The 17128-nt window shown below is 43.1% G+C and overlaps 1 protein-coding gene across 1 annotated transcript; it reads right to left on the bottom strand.

The window, feature by feature from the left end:
* Window positions 1-6335: 6335 nt before the first annotated feature.
* Window positions 6336-15655, bottom strand: LOC143886378 (uncharacterized). The gene is made up of 4 exons (XM_077390323.1): window positions 14764-15655; window positions 14246-14688; window positions 13475-14166; window positions 6336-10225 (listed from the first exon to the last, which is right to left on the bottom strand). Exons 1-3 carry the CDS (start codon window positions 15653-15655, stop codon window positions 14008-14010), a joined length of 1494 nt encoding a protein of 497 aa, XP_077246438.1. The 3' UTR covers window positions 6336-10225; window positions 13475-14007.
* Between the last annotated feature and the right edge of the window lie 1473 nt (window positions 15656-17128).

Raw genomic sequence — 17128 nt, 5'->3', positions numbered from 1 at the left:
ACACATGGAGTTTCTACAGAGGTCCAGCATCGACAGTAAAGCCATGGAAGTTATGCAGGTGGAAGATGAGCCGTGCTGGATGGATGAGATCGTGGGTTATCTGCGCGATGCTAGACTCCCGCAGGATAAGAAAGAAGCTCGTAAGGTGATACAGAGAGCTGCCCGATTCTCCCTCAGTGGTGACAATCTATACAAAAGGTCATATACTCTCCCATATCTGAAGTGTTTGAGGCCGAGCGACGCCGCGTATGCACTACAAGAGACTCATGAAGGAATTTGCGGAGAACATCTGGGGGGCAAAGCCCTGGCGATAAAGGTGCCTACTATCAGACAGAATGCCCTGGATCTGGTTAAAAGGTGTGAGAAGTGTCAGAAGTTCTCTCCTACCATCCACCAGCCTACCGTAGCAATGGCTCCAATTATTAGTCCGCTTCCCTTTGCAGTATGGGGGATGGACATCCTAGGCCCTTTCCCACCGGCCTCTGGAAAGCGCATGTTCGTGGTAGTGGCGATCGACTATTTCACTAAGTGGGTGGAGGCAGAACCTCTGGCCCAGATCACTGAGCAGAATGTGCAGAACTTTTTCTGGAAGGCAGTAGTCTGTAGATTTGGGATTCCCCGTATCTTGATCACAGACAACGGCAAACAGTTCGACTGCCGGAACTTTCGAAAGTTCTGCTCGGACCTAAAAATTGAACAGAGATTTACTTCGGTTGCACACCCCCAGACCAATGGGCAAACAGAAGTAACTAATAGAATCCTGCTCCAGGGGATAAAGAAGAGGCTGGACGAAAAAGCTGGCCGTTGGGCAGATGAGCTCTATCACGTTCTGTGGGCTTACCGCACTACTCCTCGCACGACGACTGGCGAATCGCCATTCAACCTTTCCTTTGGTACTGAGGCTGTGATACCAGTCGATATAGGCGCTCCGTCTCCCCGAATCACCAGCTTCAACGAGCAGCTTAACGGCGACGGGCTCCGTGCCGATCTCAACTTACTAGAAGAAATCCGGGAAGAATCTCGAATCCGGGTCGCCGCTTATAAGCAGAGGGTATCAAATTATCACAACTCCAAGATTCGCCCCAGAGAATTCAGGACAGGAGATTTAGTCCTGAGAAATGCAGCCGTCTCCCAACCGACGAAAGTCGGGAAACTCTCCCCGACTTGGGAAGGGCCATATCGAGTGAAAGAAGTTATCCGGCCAGGAAGCTATAAACTGGAGACACTGGAAGAGCACTTATTACCTCACGCCTGGAACTCCAAAAATCTCAGGAGATATTATCAATAGACAAAATGTACAGCGTAAAAAGGTGACTTTGTAAATTTGTCAATTTGTTGTTATAAATAAATAATCTTTTTTGCAGACTTTGTTTCACTCTTACTCTCTGGAAACCCAGTTCACAAAACTTGGGTACTCACTAGAAACCCAGTTCTTAAACTTGGGTACTCACTGGAAACCCAGTTCTTAAACTTGGGTACTCACTGGAAACCCAGTTCACAAAACTTGGGTACTCACTGGAAACCCAGTTCTTAAACTTGGGTACTCACTGGAAACCCAGTTCACAAAACTTGGGTACTCACTGGAAACCCAGTTCTTAAACTTGGGTACTCACTGGAAACCCAGTTCACAAAACTTGGGTACTCACTGGAAACCCAGTTCTTAAACTTCGGTACTCACTGGAAACCCAGTTCTTAAACTTGGGTACTCACTAGAAACCCAGTTCACAAAACTTGGGTACTTACTGGAAACCCAGTTCACAAAACTTGGGTACTTGTTGTTCCTGAACTTGGGTACTTGTTAAAAGACCAGTTCGTCACAATTCGACTATCAACAGCCTCAGTCCCAAGTTATCAAAATTAAAAAGACAGTCAAGCAAATCACTCAGTTGAGAAGTATCAGAGACAGACATGTGATTTCATTGATCAGAATATGTGGGGCCTCGAGGGCCATTACAAAATTCACTTTAAAAAGGCTGGTAAGAGCTGTAGGGTCTCAAGGACCATTACAAAAAGAGGTCAAAACAAACAAAAATAAAAAATAAAAATAAAAAATAAAATAAAAATAATAATACTAAGCATCTGGAAGAGAGGTGATGTCAGCAGGAGCATCAGCGGGAGCATCTGGCTCCTCATCAGTAATCTTCGGCCTGGTAGGGAGAGTCATGTTCTGCATCAATAAGTTTGGATTGCAGGCCTGGAGCTCCTGGAGGCAGTCGTAGTATCCAAGACTATAAGCCTCGCTCGACAGGCTGAAAAGTTCAGCCTCCTTCGCCTCTGTGGCCTCCTTCACTGCCTTCTCCTGCCTCTCAGTGGCTCTTCCTCTCTGAGCCTCCATGGCTTCAGCAGCCTTGCCCAGTTTCTTCTTCTCTGCGGCCAGATCCTCCTTCAACAACCTCCTCTCCTCCTCTATTCGCCCGATGCTTGTGGTACCCTGATCCCGCGAGAGGGGCGTGGGGCGAGCCGCCGCGCTCTCTCTCTTGGTCTCTCGTATCCACGCGATTGGCGTGTGCATTTTATTATTGATTTGAATTAATCTTTCCTGTGAACTTGGGATCACTAAGGCAATCCGAATTCCACACGAAAGAGACTGACAGAGTCGCCACCTAGATGTGGGATCTAGGACCCGTAATTAACCAGAAATCTAGACTCGCTACCTGGTTACGAGAATGGAAGGTATGGGGAGTTATCCACCACATGCACCATTCTTGCCCGATAATCGGTCTTCGATTCCAAAAGCTAACTCTTTTAAATTTATTTTAAATGGCTCATTCAACTCTATGTTAATGTGCGAACTAAGTGACATGCATCCTATGATCTAATTTCAATGTGAATCCTAAATGTGTATCTTGATTTATTAATTTGTCTGGATTCAATCTAAGTGAAAGTTCTCCTAAAATTCTAATTTCATGGAAAGTCCTAAGTGATTTGATTAAGCATTTACAAGAAAATTAATATACAAAACACCACAATTTGTTTGTGGTGCCGACTCGCGGGTGGTATGCCATCAGACATCCAAGCTGCCTACGTACCCAAGCCTCACTGGGATCAGAGTCGACGTAGTTCGGTGTACCTAAGCTAAGCTACTTATGCCTAACTCAACTAGGACACCGACCTAGACGGGATTGACTGTTTCAACAGTTTTAGGAGAAGTTATTTAATTCAAGTTGAGGATTTTATTATCTTAGGATTTCATCTAAGATGCTATATGATTCTCATCTAAATGCAAATGGTCCCTTAGACTAATGCAGGTTTGCCTACATCCTAGTTTACTAGGCTTGTCCTAGGGAAAGATTGGGTGACTAGTGTAACTAGACCTATGGCACGGTTGCTATACATAGCAAACGTCCGTGATGAGGCTGGACTCCTGACTCTAGGACTCCCTAAAACCTAGGACTCCCTAAAACTTAGGACACGACACGACACGACACCAGTGTTCCTAAATTGGGCTCTAAGGGTTCCTAAAGGAATTTTGAATCCACCGGCTCTTGGGAATCTCGAATTCTTTTGGGTTTGTGGAAACTTTTAGAGTTTTCTTGAAGCTTTTATTATCTGAAGGTATTTAGTGTGTTTGGTAGCTTTTAAAGTTGTTTATTTAGAAGGTTTTAGTTTCATTTGAAATTTTTAGTGGTCTTTTGGTTAATGGCTTTTAACGGATTTTTATCAGTGGATTTTAAATGGGTGAATTTTAGTTTTGTTAATTTTAGGTTGGATGTACTTTAGATTAATGTCTTTCGATTTTGGTTTGGAAAATGACGTTAACACAACCAAGTTTTGACAATTGCACAAATTCGACAAACCATTGACCATTAAAAGATCTGACAAATGCAGCCCACTAAAACTGTCGTAACTCTTTAACCGCTTGGCCAAATTCAACGTACAAACATGCGTTGGAAAGATCTTTTATAGGGCTACAACTTTGTAGTTCTCCATTGTTTGTAAATCTGTGATTTAGAGGTTCGAATTTGTGTTGCAAACAAAAGGACAGCAACATTAAACTGGAAATGCCTAAAGGTGTGCCGCAACCATTTTGGACTTAACTTTTTAACCGCTCGCTGTCTGATCTAGCACGAATACTCGTTGGAAACGGCACGAAAATATCTACTACTTTGTAGTTAACCATTTCCCACGATTCTGTTGTTTAGAGGTCGAAAAATCTGTTTAAAGTCTAACAGCTAGCACTATGACGGGAATGATATTGGCACCCCCATGTTTTCTTTTGATAGTTCTTATTTTTTTAGTGATTAAAAGACGGTGAATATGAAAAATGGCTTGAATGGGCCTGAGATTAGATTCAAATGGGATGTTTGAAAAAGGGGTTGTTTTTATCTACTTGGCAAGGTGGGGTATGGATATTGGGTTCTTGAGATTGAGTGGGGGCTGTTGTTATCAAATTGGAGTGGGGGCTGTTGTTATCAATTGAAAGATGGAGGTTTTGTAAGCCAAATTAAATGGGTTTTGATAATTCATGTAAAATTCAAGTTTTCTTTCTTGTAAATGTTCAAAATTTTTAATGAATTGTTTTCCCAAAAGAAATCTAAATTCCCTAACAAGCCAATGATTTCAACATCCCATCGCAAATAGGTTCTAATGACCCTAACACATTAATTATATTTAGCATAAGTGAGAACATGACCAAGGCCAAACTAGTACAAAATTAAACATGACATCAACCAAAATATACGCAAAACAACACTCAATCCTACAAATATAGAAAAGAAAATAAAATTCCAAAAGACATACCTTTTTGTAGACGATATTCCATGCAAACTTATGGAGAAGAGGGATTTGGTCTAGAGAGAGGGCTTGAATTTTCTAAGAGAGGGGTTCTCTCCTCTTTTCTTTTTTTCCTCCTTTTCTTTGGTGAGATGAGAGGGTATTTATAGGAGAATGGGATAGGAGGTTAGGTGAGGTTAGGTGAGGTTAGGTAAGGTTAGGTGAGGTTAGGTGATGTTAGGTGAGGTTAGGTGAGGTTAGGTGAGGTTTGGATGGTTATGATGGGAGGAGAGGTTAGGTGAGGTTAGGTGAGGTTTGAATGGTTAGGATGAGAGGAGAGGTTAGGTGGTTTTGGATGGTTAGACCCAGGTCATGATCTGCCATTGATCTAACGATTTACGGAAATCGGGTCTCGGAATGGAATCAGGGTCCGGGCTATGAAGTGACCCTAGCTTATTTTGTCCCGATTGATGATCCGTAAAGTCAGATCAAGATATTAATGACCTAAAACATATAAATCAATGATAGAGGGGGTTCTCACATGGATTTAACACACTAATTTATTTGTTGATTAAAACAAAACAAAATGGGGTGTCTACAGATGCCCCTCTTTGGTAGAGATGACGTAGTCATTGAATACCAAAGTTAAAAATGACAGAACCATTTTGCGTAGTTTTAATCGACAAAGGACTCTCTAGATACAACGCACCTTAACATAATGCAAAACCTTAGATGAAACCCTAGAACTTGAATAATAATAAAAACTCGATGCGGCGCCGTTCACAAACGGGCAATTAGAGAATGAGATATCATTTTCGAATGGATTCTGAAGGGAAAGGACAAAGATCGCTCTCAAACAGTTTTTAGAAGGAGATGAGACGCCGCTCACAAGCGGGTTCAACGAGGATAAGAAGCATTCCCAAATGGACTTGGATAATGAGGCACCGTTCACAAACGGCCTCAAGGAGGATAGAAAACCATTCACAAATGGACTCGAGAAAAGAGGCACCGTTCACAAACGGGCTCAAGGAGGAAGATACCATTCACAAATGGATTCGAGAAAAGAGGCACCGTTCACAAACGGGCTCAAGGAGAAGACAAGACCATTCACAAATGGACTCGAGAAATGAGGCACCGTTCACAAACGGGCTCAAGGAGGACGATACCATTCACAAATGGATTCGAGAAAAGAGGCACCATTCACAAACGGGCTCAAGGATAAGACAAGACCATTCACAAATGGACTCGAGAAATGAGGCACCATTCACAAACAGGCTCAAGGAGAAGACGAGACCATTCACAAATGGACTCGAGAAATGAGGCACCGTTCACAAACGGGCTCAAGGAGAAGACGAGACCATTCACAAATGGATTCGAGAAATGAGGCACCGTTCACAAACGGGCTCAAGGAGAAGACAAGACCATTCACAAATGGATTCGAGAAATGAGGCACCGTTCACAAACGGGCTCAAGGAGAAGACAAGACCATTCACAAATGGACTCGAGAAATGAGGCACCGTTCACAAACGGGCTCAAAGAGGACACGAGACCATTCACAAATGGACTCAGAAAATGAGGCACCGTTCACAAACGGGCTCAAGGAGAAGATGAGACCATTCACAAATGGACTCAGAGAATGAGACACCTGTTCACAAACGGGTTCGAAGAGAAGACGAGACCATTCACAAATGGACTCGAGAAATGAGGCACCGTTCACAAACGGGCTCGAAGAATTTAGGGATTTTTTTATGAACTTGAATTTGACGTAGGAATGGATTTTTATTTTTATTTTTTAATTAAGGATTTGGATTTGATAAATTTTTTTATTTTTGGAAAATGAGGTACCGTCCGCAAACGGGCTCAAGGAGAAGATGAGACCATTCACAAATGGCCTCGAGAAAAGAGGCACCGTTCACAAACGGGCTCAAAGAGGACATGAGACCATTCACAAATGGACTCAGAGAATGAGAAACCTGTTCACAAACGGGTTCAAGGAGAAGACGAGACCATCCCCAAATGGCCTCGAGAAAAGAGGCACCGTTCACAAACGGGCTCAAAGAGGGCATGAGATTTTTCATGAACTTGAATTTGACGTAAGATTGGATTTGTTTGAATCGGGGATTGGTTTTGATGAATTTTTTATTTTTGGCAAATGAGGTACCGTCCGCAAACGGGCTCAAGGAGAAGACGAGACCATTCACAAATGGGCTCGAGAAATGAGGCACCGTTCACAAACGGGCTCGACGACACAAGATAGCTTTGATTGATGAATTCAACAATGAAAAATTTAGAGATTTTTATGAATTTGAATTTGACGTAGGATTGGATTTTTTGAATTGGGGATTGGATTTGATGAATTTTTGATTTTTTGAGAAATGAGGCACCGTCCACAAACGGGCTCAAGGAGGACATGAGACCATTCATAAATGAACTCAGAAAATGAGGCACCGTTCACAAATGGGCTCAAGGAGAAGACGAAACCATTCACAAATGGACTCGAGAGATGAGGCACCGTTCATAAACGGGCTCAAGGAGAAGACGAGGCCATTTGCAAATGGGCTCGAGAAAAGAGGTACCGTTCACAAACGGGCTCGAAGAATTTAGAGATTTTCCATGAACTTGAATTTGACGTAAGATTGGATTTGATGAATTTTTTATTTTTTTGAACTCAATGAAATCGGGGATATTATGGATCGTGCCCGACAAAGATGTTGGAAACTAGGACTTTGACGAATGATGAAACGGCAAACCTTTGGAACGAAGAACCATTACTAGCAAGAATGGATTAGGAACATTTTTATGAAACTTCAACAAGATTTTTCTCAAAGAGACTGCTGGTCTTGTCTTCTGGGGATTTTGATAACTGAAACCTTGAACAAGACATTTGAGATTGGTAATTTAGAACAACGACTCTCTTGGATATTAACATGGAAAAGCGGGATCTGCTTCTTGACAGGTGTTTAGATAAACATTTCTTGACCAGGATAACTAACCGGAAGGGAATTATGAATTTGAATGGTTCATCTTTCTGAGAAATTGGCTCAACCACCATTGCATCTGAGGTTCTTCCAAGCTTAAGGTGCCTTCCTGGGGTATGATCTTTTTACGGAAGCTGGGCTTTCTGATGTTTCTACTTCTGAATTTTTCTGAGCTGATCTTCTTTGAAATGAAGTTGTTTGACTAAATTCTCGAGCTCTTTCAGGTATAATTGCAGGGAGCTGCCTAGGCCTGGCCTCCTTCACCAAAACAGTTACATCATTTGGACATAGGAACGACAATTGACTCTTTCTAAAGAGAAAACTTAGATGAAAGGCACTACTCAAAGGATTGAGCAGCCCTGAAGGAGTGAACTTAGAATAATAAAGATTGACTGACTATACTGACAAACATAGTGATGCTTCTGACTTAGTTAATGTTTTGTTTGGTAAGTCTATCCTTTCAAGGAATAGTTTTTCAATTGGTAAACACCGGACTTCTTCCTCGAAACAGTAATGCCTCAAGAATTTAATTACGACCCCTAAGATTGCTTAGCTTCAATGCCCCCAGTTTTGAGGATATCACTTGAATTTGCTTGAACTTCAGTTGATCTTCAGTCTTGATACCGGCTGTTGCCTTCTTATACTGATTCTCTTACCGTGACCAAGTCACCTCTTCAGGGTTTTTAACTTGGCGGACCGCGCTAGCCTTAACTTTTGCCTGAACCACCTTTCTAGGTTTTCGATCCAGCAGGCTATCCCCTTAGCTTTTGCCTAAGCCGCCCTTTCGGGTTTTCAACTTAGCAGGGGAATGATCTTAAATTTTGCCTAGACCGCCCTTTCAGGTTTTCAGTCTAGCAGATCTTCAAACTCCGTTATTTTTCTTATTCATCATCATTTCATTTTTTTATTGTATCTCAGGACCTAGCTCATTAGTTCTGAACACCAGAAGGACTTTTATAGGTAGGATAGGGCTTTTCAAAGAATGGCTTAAGGCTCAACAAAGATTTCGACCGAACCTGTGAACAGGTCGCCTACATATCCCAAGGTAGGAATCAGGTCGTGTGTAGTTCAGGGCAAATGCCCCTAGTTTGAAAATAAATTGTTTGAAGGTTAATTGATTTTTCTTTTTTCTTTTCTTTCTGGAATAATTGGTTTCTCTTCTTTTGGAACTTGTCCTTCTTTTTTTTTTTCTTTTTTTTTTGAATCGACCGAACTCGGTTTAACCGAGCTGCCTACGTACCCCAGTGTAGGGATCAGGTCTTGCGTAGTTCGGGGCGGATGCCCCTAGTTTGATGGGTTTTCAAGAGAATTTGATTCAGGCTCGAAGGGTTTGCAAACCGGTATTCTTTTGACGTTGGGTTCTGATTGTGGGATTTATTCGGCCAAAGGAGGCCTTCCGATGTTCAAATTGGGAATCGATCTAGGTTACTAGGGTCCCTCTGGTACTGATTATTTATTTATTTTTTCTTTTCTTTTTTTTTTCACAGAATTTGACGGCATTTCCAGGTAAGAGATAATGGATCTTCTTCTTCCAAGATTCTAATACGTGCTTTTGACTTTCATAGAGCGAAACTTGTTCTTTGACATCCTCCATCTATGGATTCGTACTCTCGATATCTGATGATCACTTTTCATTGTTTGCTCTTGAACTTTTCATCATAAATTTGTTGGCTTTTTGTTATGAATTTGAGAACCAAGGTCATTGATTGGAAATATGAAAGTTGTTTCCACTCTATGCCCCTTGTATAGCATATATCTTCTCACTTTCTTCATTTTCTTTGAGCTTTCCATCTATGTCTTGCCCCTGGTATCGGTTGTAGCTTTTCTAGACAATCTTCTTATTCTTGAAATAATTTTATCAATTCTTCACACTCTTTAGAGGGTAATGTATTTTCAATCGGCATTCACTGAATCAAAGTTTCAGTGCCAGTGTTTATCATTTCAATTTCATCTTTGAAAGGTTGGGATTGGCGCTCCTCCTCTCGTTCAAGTAATTGCTGTGACTCAAGTGGAGTTTCGTCAATTTTGTCCTCATTTGAGGAGGGAGTCTTATTTTAAGATCAGAAGCACACTTAAGAAACAGACACAAGTGAACTTTTTGGAACTGACTGAAATTTTATTTAAAGAAAAGCTATTACATCAGACGACCTATCCTGAACATGCTCAGGATTCACAACTCTAAATAAGAAAGGGAAACAGAAGATAACTTGCCTGGACTAGGCATTGACCTTTAACTGTAAGACCGGACTCAACAATTATACTGACCATGATGACTGACTCAACATAAAATAGTAAGTGACTAAAACTTTAACTGCTGCAACTGTTTGGCGTTGAAGGCTCGGCGAAGGCTGGTTCGTTCTGAACATCATCATGGCTGATACTTTCAATTTTGGACAATGATGACTGATTCGCATAGGGGAATGCCCCTAGCTCAAGGATTCTGAGAGTGAACTCTGAAGGACTTAGCAAAATAATCTTGAAAAGGTAGCCCCTAGAGGAGGAAGAGACCAGGGGTACAAGCAAGATTGGATTATCTGGACCAGGCATGATCAGATCATGAGAATGCATAATAGAAAGATTGTGAGATTCTGCATCTGCCAGTTAGGGGATGGCATGAAGATACGATCGAATCGTATGACAGAAGAACGAAAGACGCACGATCAAAAGATTAGATGAGATAGCATAAGATTGCTTTCAACGGATAGATCATGAATGACTAATCCTATGAGATTTTTGGAAATGATGGGATTTATATCCTAACCCAAAGGGAAATTTTTTTTTTTTTTTCACATTTTATCAGTGTTACCTGAAGGCATCAACCCTAATCCTAATCTATCGGAGTGGAGAGAGAATCTCGACTCATGCCTTTGTTCGTGTATCTAAGGACCGATCGTAGCCATTGGAAGATGGACTACGGCCTAATCTAGACACAAATAGGTAGAATATCCTAAACTAGGCTCACACACGTGATGCACATGTGTTCGTATATTACATGCATGTGTGGGTTAATCTAGGGGTAAGGCCAAGAGTTCCCTTAGCGCGAATCCATGTTCGATATACTGTACCAGTGTCCGGCGTATCAGTACGTGAACAAGGGATCCGTTTACGTACCATAAAGGTACTAGGCTAAGGGTGGAATGCTTCTCTAGCACAGAGGCACCAGGTGATGAAATCCCAGTCAACCATGCTAGATAACACTCCGGGTTCCTAAAATAGGACGTGTGTGAATGTGAGATGCAAGGGTTTAGATGCAAGTGATGTAAGTGTGTGCAATAAGTTCGCGCAATCTATGATGCCTTCAGGTTTTGTTAAATTAAGTTCGAGTAAAATGTGATGAGAGAAAATAAAACAAGACAAACTAATCTAACAAGTATAGAGTTTTTATGAGCCAGTTAAATTAAATTCAAATGAATTATCTTTTGAAATTTTAATGAAGTTAGGTGGTCCCCAGCAGAGTCGCCAGACTGTGGTACCCTGATCCCGCGAGAGGGGCGTGGGGCGAGCCGCCGCGCTCTCTCTCTTGGTCTCTCGTATCCACGCGATTGGCGTGTGCATTTTATTATTGATTTGAATTAATCTTTCCTGTGAACTTGGGATCACTAAGGCAATCCGAATTCCACACGAAAGAGACTGACAGAGTCGCCACCTAGATGTGGGATCTAGGACCCGTAATTAACCAGAAATCTAGACTCGCTACCTGGTTACGAGAATGGAAGGTATGGGGAGTTATCCACCACATGCACCATTCTTGCCCGATAATCGGTCTTCGATTCCAAAAGCTAACTCTTTTAAATTTATTTTAAATGGCTCATTCAACTCTATGTTAATGTGCGAACTAAGTGACATGCATCCTATGATCTAATTTCAATGTGAATCCTAAATGTGTATCTTGATTTATTAATTTGTCTGGATTCAATCTAAGTGAAAGTTCTCCTAAAATTCTAATTTCATGGAAAGTCCTAAGTGATTTGATTAAGCATTTACAAGAAAATTAATATACAAAACACCACAATTTGTTTGTGGTGCCGACTCGCGGGTGGTATGCCATCAGACATCCAAGCTGCCTACGTACCCAAGCCTCACTGGGATCAGAGTCGACGTAGTTCGGTGTACCTAAGCTAAGCTACTTATGCCTAACTCAACTAGGACACCGACCTAGACGGGATTGACTGTTTCAACAGTTTTAGGAGAAGTTATTTAATTCAAGTTGAGGATTTTATTATCTTAGGATTTCATCTAAGATGCTATATGATTCTCATCTAAATGCAAATGGTCCCTTAGACTAATGCAGGTTTGCCTACATCCTAGTTTACTAGGCTTGTCCTAGGGAAAGATTGGGTGACTAGTGTAACTAGACCTATGGCACGGTTGCTATACATAGCAAACGTCCGTGATGAGGCTGGACTCCTGACTCTAGGACTCCCTAAAACCTAGGACTCCCTAAAACTTAGGACACGACACGACACGACACCAGTGTTCCTAAATTGGGCTCTAAGGGTTCCTAAAGGAATTTTGAATCCACCGGCTCTTGGGAATCTCGAATTCTTTTGGGTTTGTGGAAACTTTTAGAGTTTTCTTGAAGCTTTTATTATCTGAAGGTATTTAGTGTGTTTGGTAGCTTTTAAAGTTGTTTATTTAGAAGGTTTTAGTTTCATTTGAAATTTTTAGTGGTCTTTTGGTTAATGGCTTTTAACGGATTTTTATCAGTGGATTTTAAATGGGTGAATTTTAGTTTTGTTAATTTTAGGTTGGATGTACTTTAGATTAATGTCTTTCGATTTTGGTTTGGAAAATGACGTTAACACAACCAAGTTTTGACAATTGCACAAATTCGACAAACCATTGACCATTAAAAGATCTGACAAATGCAGCCCACTAAAACTGTCGTAACTCTTTAACCGCTTGGCCAAATTCAACGTACAAACATGCGTTGGAAAGATCTTTTATAGGGCTACAACTTTGTAGTTCTCCATTGTTTGTAAATCTGTGATTTAGAGGTTCGAATTTGTGTTGCAAACAAAAGGACAGCAACATTAAACTGGAAATGCCTAAAGGTGTGCCGCAACCATTTTGGACTTAACTTTTTAACCGCTCGCTGTCTGATCTAGCACGAATACTCGTTGGAAACGGCACGAAAATATCTACTACTTTGTAGTTAACCATTTCCCACGATTCTGTTGTTTAGAGGTCGAAAAATCTGTTTAAAGTCTAACAGCTAGCACTATGACGGGAATGATATTGGCACCCCCATGTTTTCTTTTGATAGTTCTTATTTTTTTAGTGATTAAAAGACGGTGAATATGAAAAATGGCTTGAATGGGCCTGAGATTAGATTCAAATGGGATGTTTGAAAAAGGGGTTGTTTTTATCTACTTGGCAAGGTGGGGTATGGATATTGGGTTCTTGAGATTGAGTGGGGGCTGTTGTTATCAAATTGGAGTGGGGGCTGTTGTTATCAATTGAAAGATGGAGGTTTTGTAAGCCAAATTAAATGGGTTTTGATAATTCATGTAAAATTCAAGTTTTCTTTCTTGTAAATGTTCAAAATTTTTAATGAATTGTTTTCCCAAAAGAAATCTAAATTCCCTAACAAGCCAATGATTTCAACATCCCATCGCAAATAGGTTCTAATGACCCTAACACATTAATTATATTTAGCATAAGTGAGAACATGACCAAGGCCAAACTAGTACAAAATTAAACATGACATCAACCAAAATATACGCAAAACAACACTCAATCCTACAAATATAGAAAAGAAAATAAAATTCCAAAAGACATACCTTTTTGTAGACGATATTCCATGCAAACTTATGGAGAAGAGGGATTTGGTCTAGAGAGAGGGCTTGAATTTTCTAAGAGAGGGGTTCTCTCCTCTTTTCTTTTTTTCCTCCTTTTCTTTGGTGAGATGAGAGGGTATTTATAGGAGAATGGGATAGGAGGTTAGGTGAGGTTAGGTGAGGTTAGGTAAGGTTAGGTGAGGTTAGGTGATGTTAGGTGAGGTTAGGTGAGGTTAGGTGAGGTTTGGATGGTTATGATGGGAGGAGAGGTTAGGTGAGGTTAGGTGAGGTTTGAATGGTTAGGATGAGAGGAGAGGTTAGGTGGTTTTGGATGGTTAGACCCAGGTCATGATCTGCCATTGATCTAACGATTTACGGAAATCGGGTCTCGGAATGGAATCAGGGTCCGGGCTATGAAGTGACCCTAGCTTATTTTGTCCCGATTGATGATCCGTAAAGTCAGATCAAGATATTAATGACCTAAAACATATAAATCAATGATAGAGGGGGTTCTCACATGGATTTAACACACTAATTTATTTGTTGATTAAAACAAAACAAAATGGGGTGTCTACAATGCTCGTTTGAAGCTCCTGTACCTCAGCGGCCAACTTTCCGTTCACCTCTTCAGATGCAGTAATGGCTTGGGAGAACTTCTTACTCTTCTCCTTGAGGTCATTATAGTAGAGCAAGATCTGAAGAAAGAAACAGGCATCAGTATGGTGAAAGGAAGAAATGGGCAGAAAGTTAGCAAACGGATCACCACTTCCTTACCTGGTAAGCTGAGGATAGCACAGCCTCCTCTCCTGTAGCTGGCGGCTCGTAAAGGATCTGTTGCTTGTCCTTCCGCAGCAAACACTTGCTCATAAGCTCTGCTGCTACTCGACTCTCGCCTAGGGCAGTGTCATCCTTCAGAACGGCCCAATTGGGTCGAAAGACGTGCTCACTAAGCCCAGTAGGAGGACGAGCCCCAGAACCGGTTCCGGTAGAAGCACCACCGGACTTAGAAGAGCCACCGCCCTGAGCAAAGGGGCCTATTAGCTTCACCGTAGTCTTGGGCCTCTGGGATGGGGGAGGAGTGCCCTGTGACGGGGCCGGACTCCCCAGTACAGTCGCCTTTCTCTTCTGGCGCTCCTGTTGTGCCTGTGCAGCACCCTCCTGTGCCCGTGGCTGGGCTCCCTGTCTTATCTTCTCGACAGTCGATTGTTTCTTCATTTCTGCCAGACAAGCAAGCAGTCAGAAGCAAGCATATAAAAGTAAACATATTTTAAAAGACAAGTCTAGCTACATACGTTCTGGAGTCGCGGCACTCACGCCCAGTCCAACTAGCACCTCCTCTCTTGAGAACTCTGCACAGCGGATAAGGCCTGATTGCTCAATCTCCTTCCGCATCAAGGCGAAAGTCTCTTTGTCCTCACTCTCGAGGAGCGGCTTTCGACTTAATTTGGAAGTGTCCGGAGTGTCCCACACTAGAGGGACAGGCCAGGGCTCACTGACCTCCTTATCCTCGACGTAGAAGAACCTATTCTTCCATGAATGTATTGACGAGGGGATACCGGTGATGATTTTGAGTTTAGGGCGCTGGCTGATGTAGATCCAGCCCCCTTCCTTATGCCTCTTCAGATGTGCACAAGCACGGAATAGCGACAAGCTCACGCTCCTCTCTAACCGGCCGTGGACAAGATACAAGAACCCAGTCAGTAGTCTCCATGAGTTCGGAGCTACTTGAGCTGGGGCCAGTCCGTAGTATCGAAGCACCGCTGCGAAGAATGGGTGCAGAGGAAACCGGAATCCCACCCTCATCGACTCCTCATAAATACAGAGATCTCGACTCTCGTTACAGGCTCTGTCTCCCTCTATAGCTGCCTTCAGTTCAAATCTTGGAGGCACACAGTACTTATTCCTAATGTCGCCTAGCATGGACCTGGTGAGGTAGTTCTCTTCGACTAGAGCTCGCAGGTTGTATTTTGGGTTGGCATCCATCCGCGCTCTAGCGACTACCTCCACCGCCTGACCAGGAGGGAATGTTGTAGACGCCTCAGCAACGTCACTTTCAACACTCCCTTCTGCTCGGGAGAGACTAACAGTGGGGAGTGGAGTGGCGTTTAAGTCTAAAAACACCTCCTCCTTGTCCCCTTCGTCGTCACTATCTACAAGATCTACTCTAGCGGACGTCCTAGCCATTACAGGCTCCTACGGCGGCCTAAATTCCGAACTACTGCGAGTGGAGGACTCCGTACCGGACTCGGAACTCGAACTACTATCAGACATGTAGTAAAGAGAAGGGCTGAGAGGAATACCGGTGAGTGGAGCTCGCCAAGTCCTTGCGCAACTCGAACTGCGAACTGCGAACTGGGAACTGCGAACTGCGAACTGAGAACTGAGAAGTCGAAGCTCCCAGAGCAAGAAAAAGAAGAAAAGATGAAAAGTAAAAAGTAAAGAATGAAAGGGGGTAAAACCTCCTTTTATAGCTTTTCAGAGGCGGTGGGGCATTAAATACGATGCACGCATCTCGAGGACACTCAAAGGGCGCCACGTGTCCCATATTTATGACGGACACATTCTCCCACTCAAAAATCGATCAAGCACGCACGTGTTCCTACGTGCATGAAAATTCACATCTCCGCTCCGTACTACATGCTCCGCACTCCATGCTCCGTACTACATGCTCCGCACTCCATGCTCCGCACTCCATGCTCCGTACTACATGCTCCGCACTCCATGCTCCGTACTCCGTACTCCGTACTGGATCTTTAAATCCGAACTGGATATAACGCGTTTCAACAAAACGACAAAAACCAGTCCGGTCCGAACCGGACTGGCCGCAAGACGACAAAAATCAGTCCGGGAAAATCCGAACTGGATATAACGCGTTTCAACAAAACGACAAAAACCAGTCCGGTCCGAACCGGACTGGCCGCTAGACGACAAAAATCAGTCCGGAAAAATCCGAACTGGATATAACGCGTTTCAACAAAACGACAAAAACCAGTCCGGTCCGAACCGGACTGGCCACTAGACGACAAAAATCAGTCCGGGAAAATCCGAACTGGATATAACGCGTTTCAACAAAACGATAAAAACCAGTCCGGTCCGAACCGGACTGGCCGCAAGACGACAAAAATCAGTCCGGGAAAATCCGAACTGGATATAACGCGTTTCAACAAAACGACAAAAACCAGTCCGGTCCGAACCGGACTGGCCGCAAGACGACAAAAATCGGTCCGGGAAAATCCGAACTGGATATAACGCGTTTCAACAAAACGACAAAAACCAGTCCGGTCCGAACCGGACTGGCCGCTAGACGACAAAAATGAGTCCACATCCGGACTCAACTTCTAGCCGGACTCCGGACTGGATCTCCGGACTCAACTTCCAGCCGGACTCCGGACTGGACCTCCGGACTCAACTTCCCGCCGGACTCCGGACTGGACCTCCGGACTCAACTTCCAGCCGGACTCCGGACTGGACATCCGGACTCAACTTCCAGCCGGACTCCGGACTGGACCTCCGGACTCCACTTCCAGCCGAACTCCGGACTCTACTTCCAGCCGGACTCCGGACTCCACTTCCAGCCGGACTCCGGACTGGACCTCCGGACTCCACTTCCAGCCGGACTCCGGACTCCACTTCCAGCCGGACTCCGGACTGGACCTC

The sequence above is a fragment of the Tasmannia lanceolata genome, unplaced genomic scaffold (assembly GCF_043159265.1).
Source record: "Tasmannia lanceolata isolate RefF3 unplaced genomic scaffold, GAP_Taslan_0.1 ptg000011l, whole genome shotgun sequence".
Taxonomy (NCBI): domain Eukaryota; kingdom Viridiplantae; phylum Streptophyta; class Magnoliopsida; order Canellales; family Winteraceae; genus Tasmannia; species Tasmannia lanceolata.
Note: the sequence above shows the minus strand (reverse complement) of the source record. Positions and strands in the feature narration are given on the sequence as shown.

Excerpts from the sequence above, each read along its gene's own strand:
- LOC143886378 (XM_077390323.1), bottom strand. The coding sequence starts at position 15,655 with ATGGCTAGGACGTCCGCTAGAGTAGATCTTGTAGATAGTGACGACGAA. Across the intron at positions 14,689-14,763 it reads GAGTGCCGCGACTCCAGAAC|AAATGAAGAAACAATCGACT; the intron begins GTATGTAGCTAG and ends CTTGTCTGGCAG. Across the intron at positions 14,167-14,245 it reads TGCTATCCTCAGCTTACCAG|ATCTTGCTCTACTATAATGA; the intron begins GTAAGGAAGTGG and ends TTCTTTCTTCAG.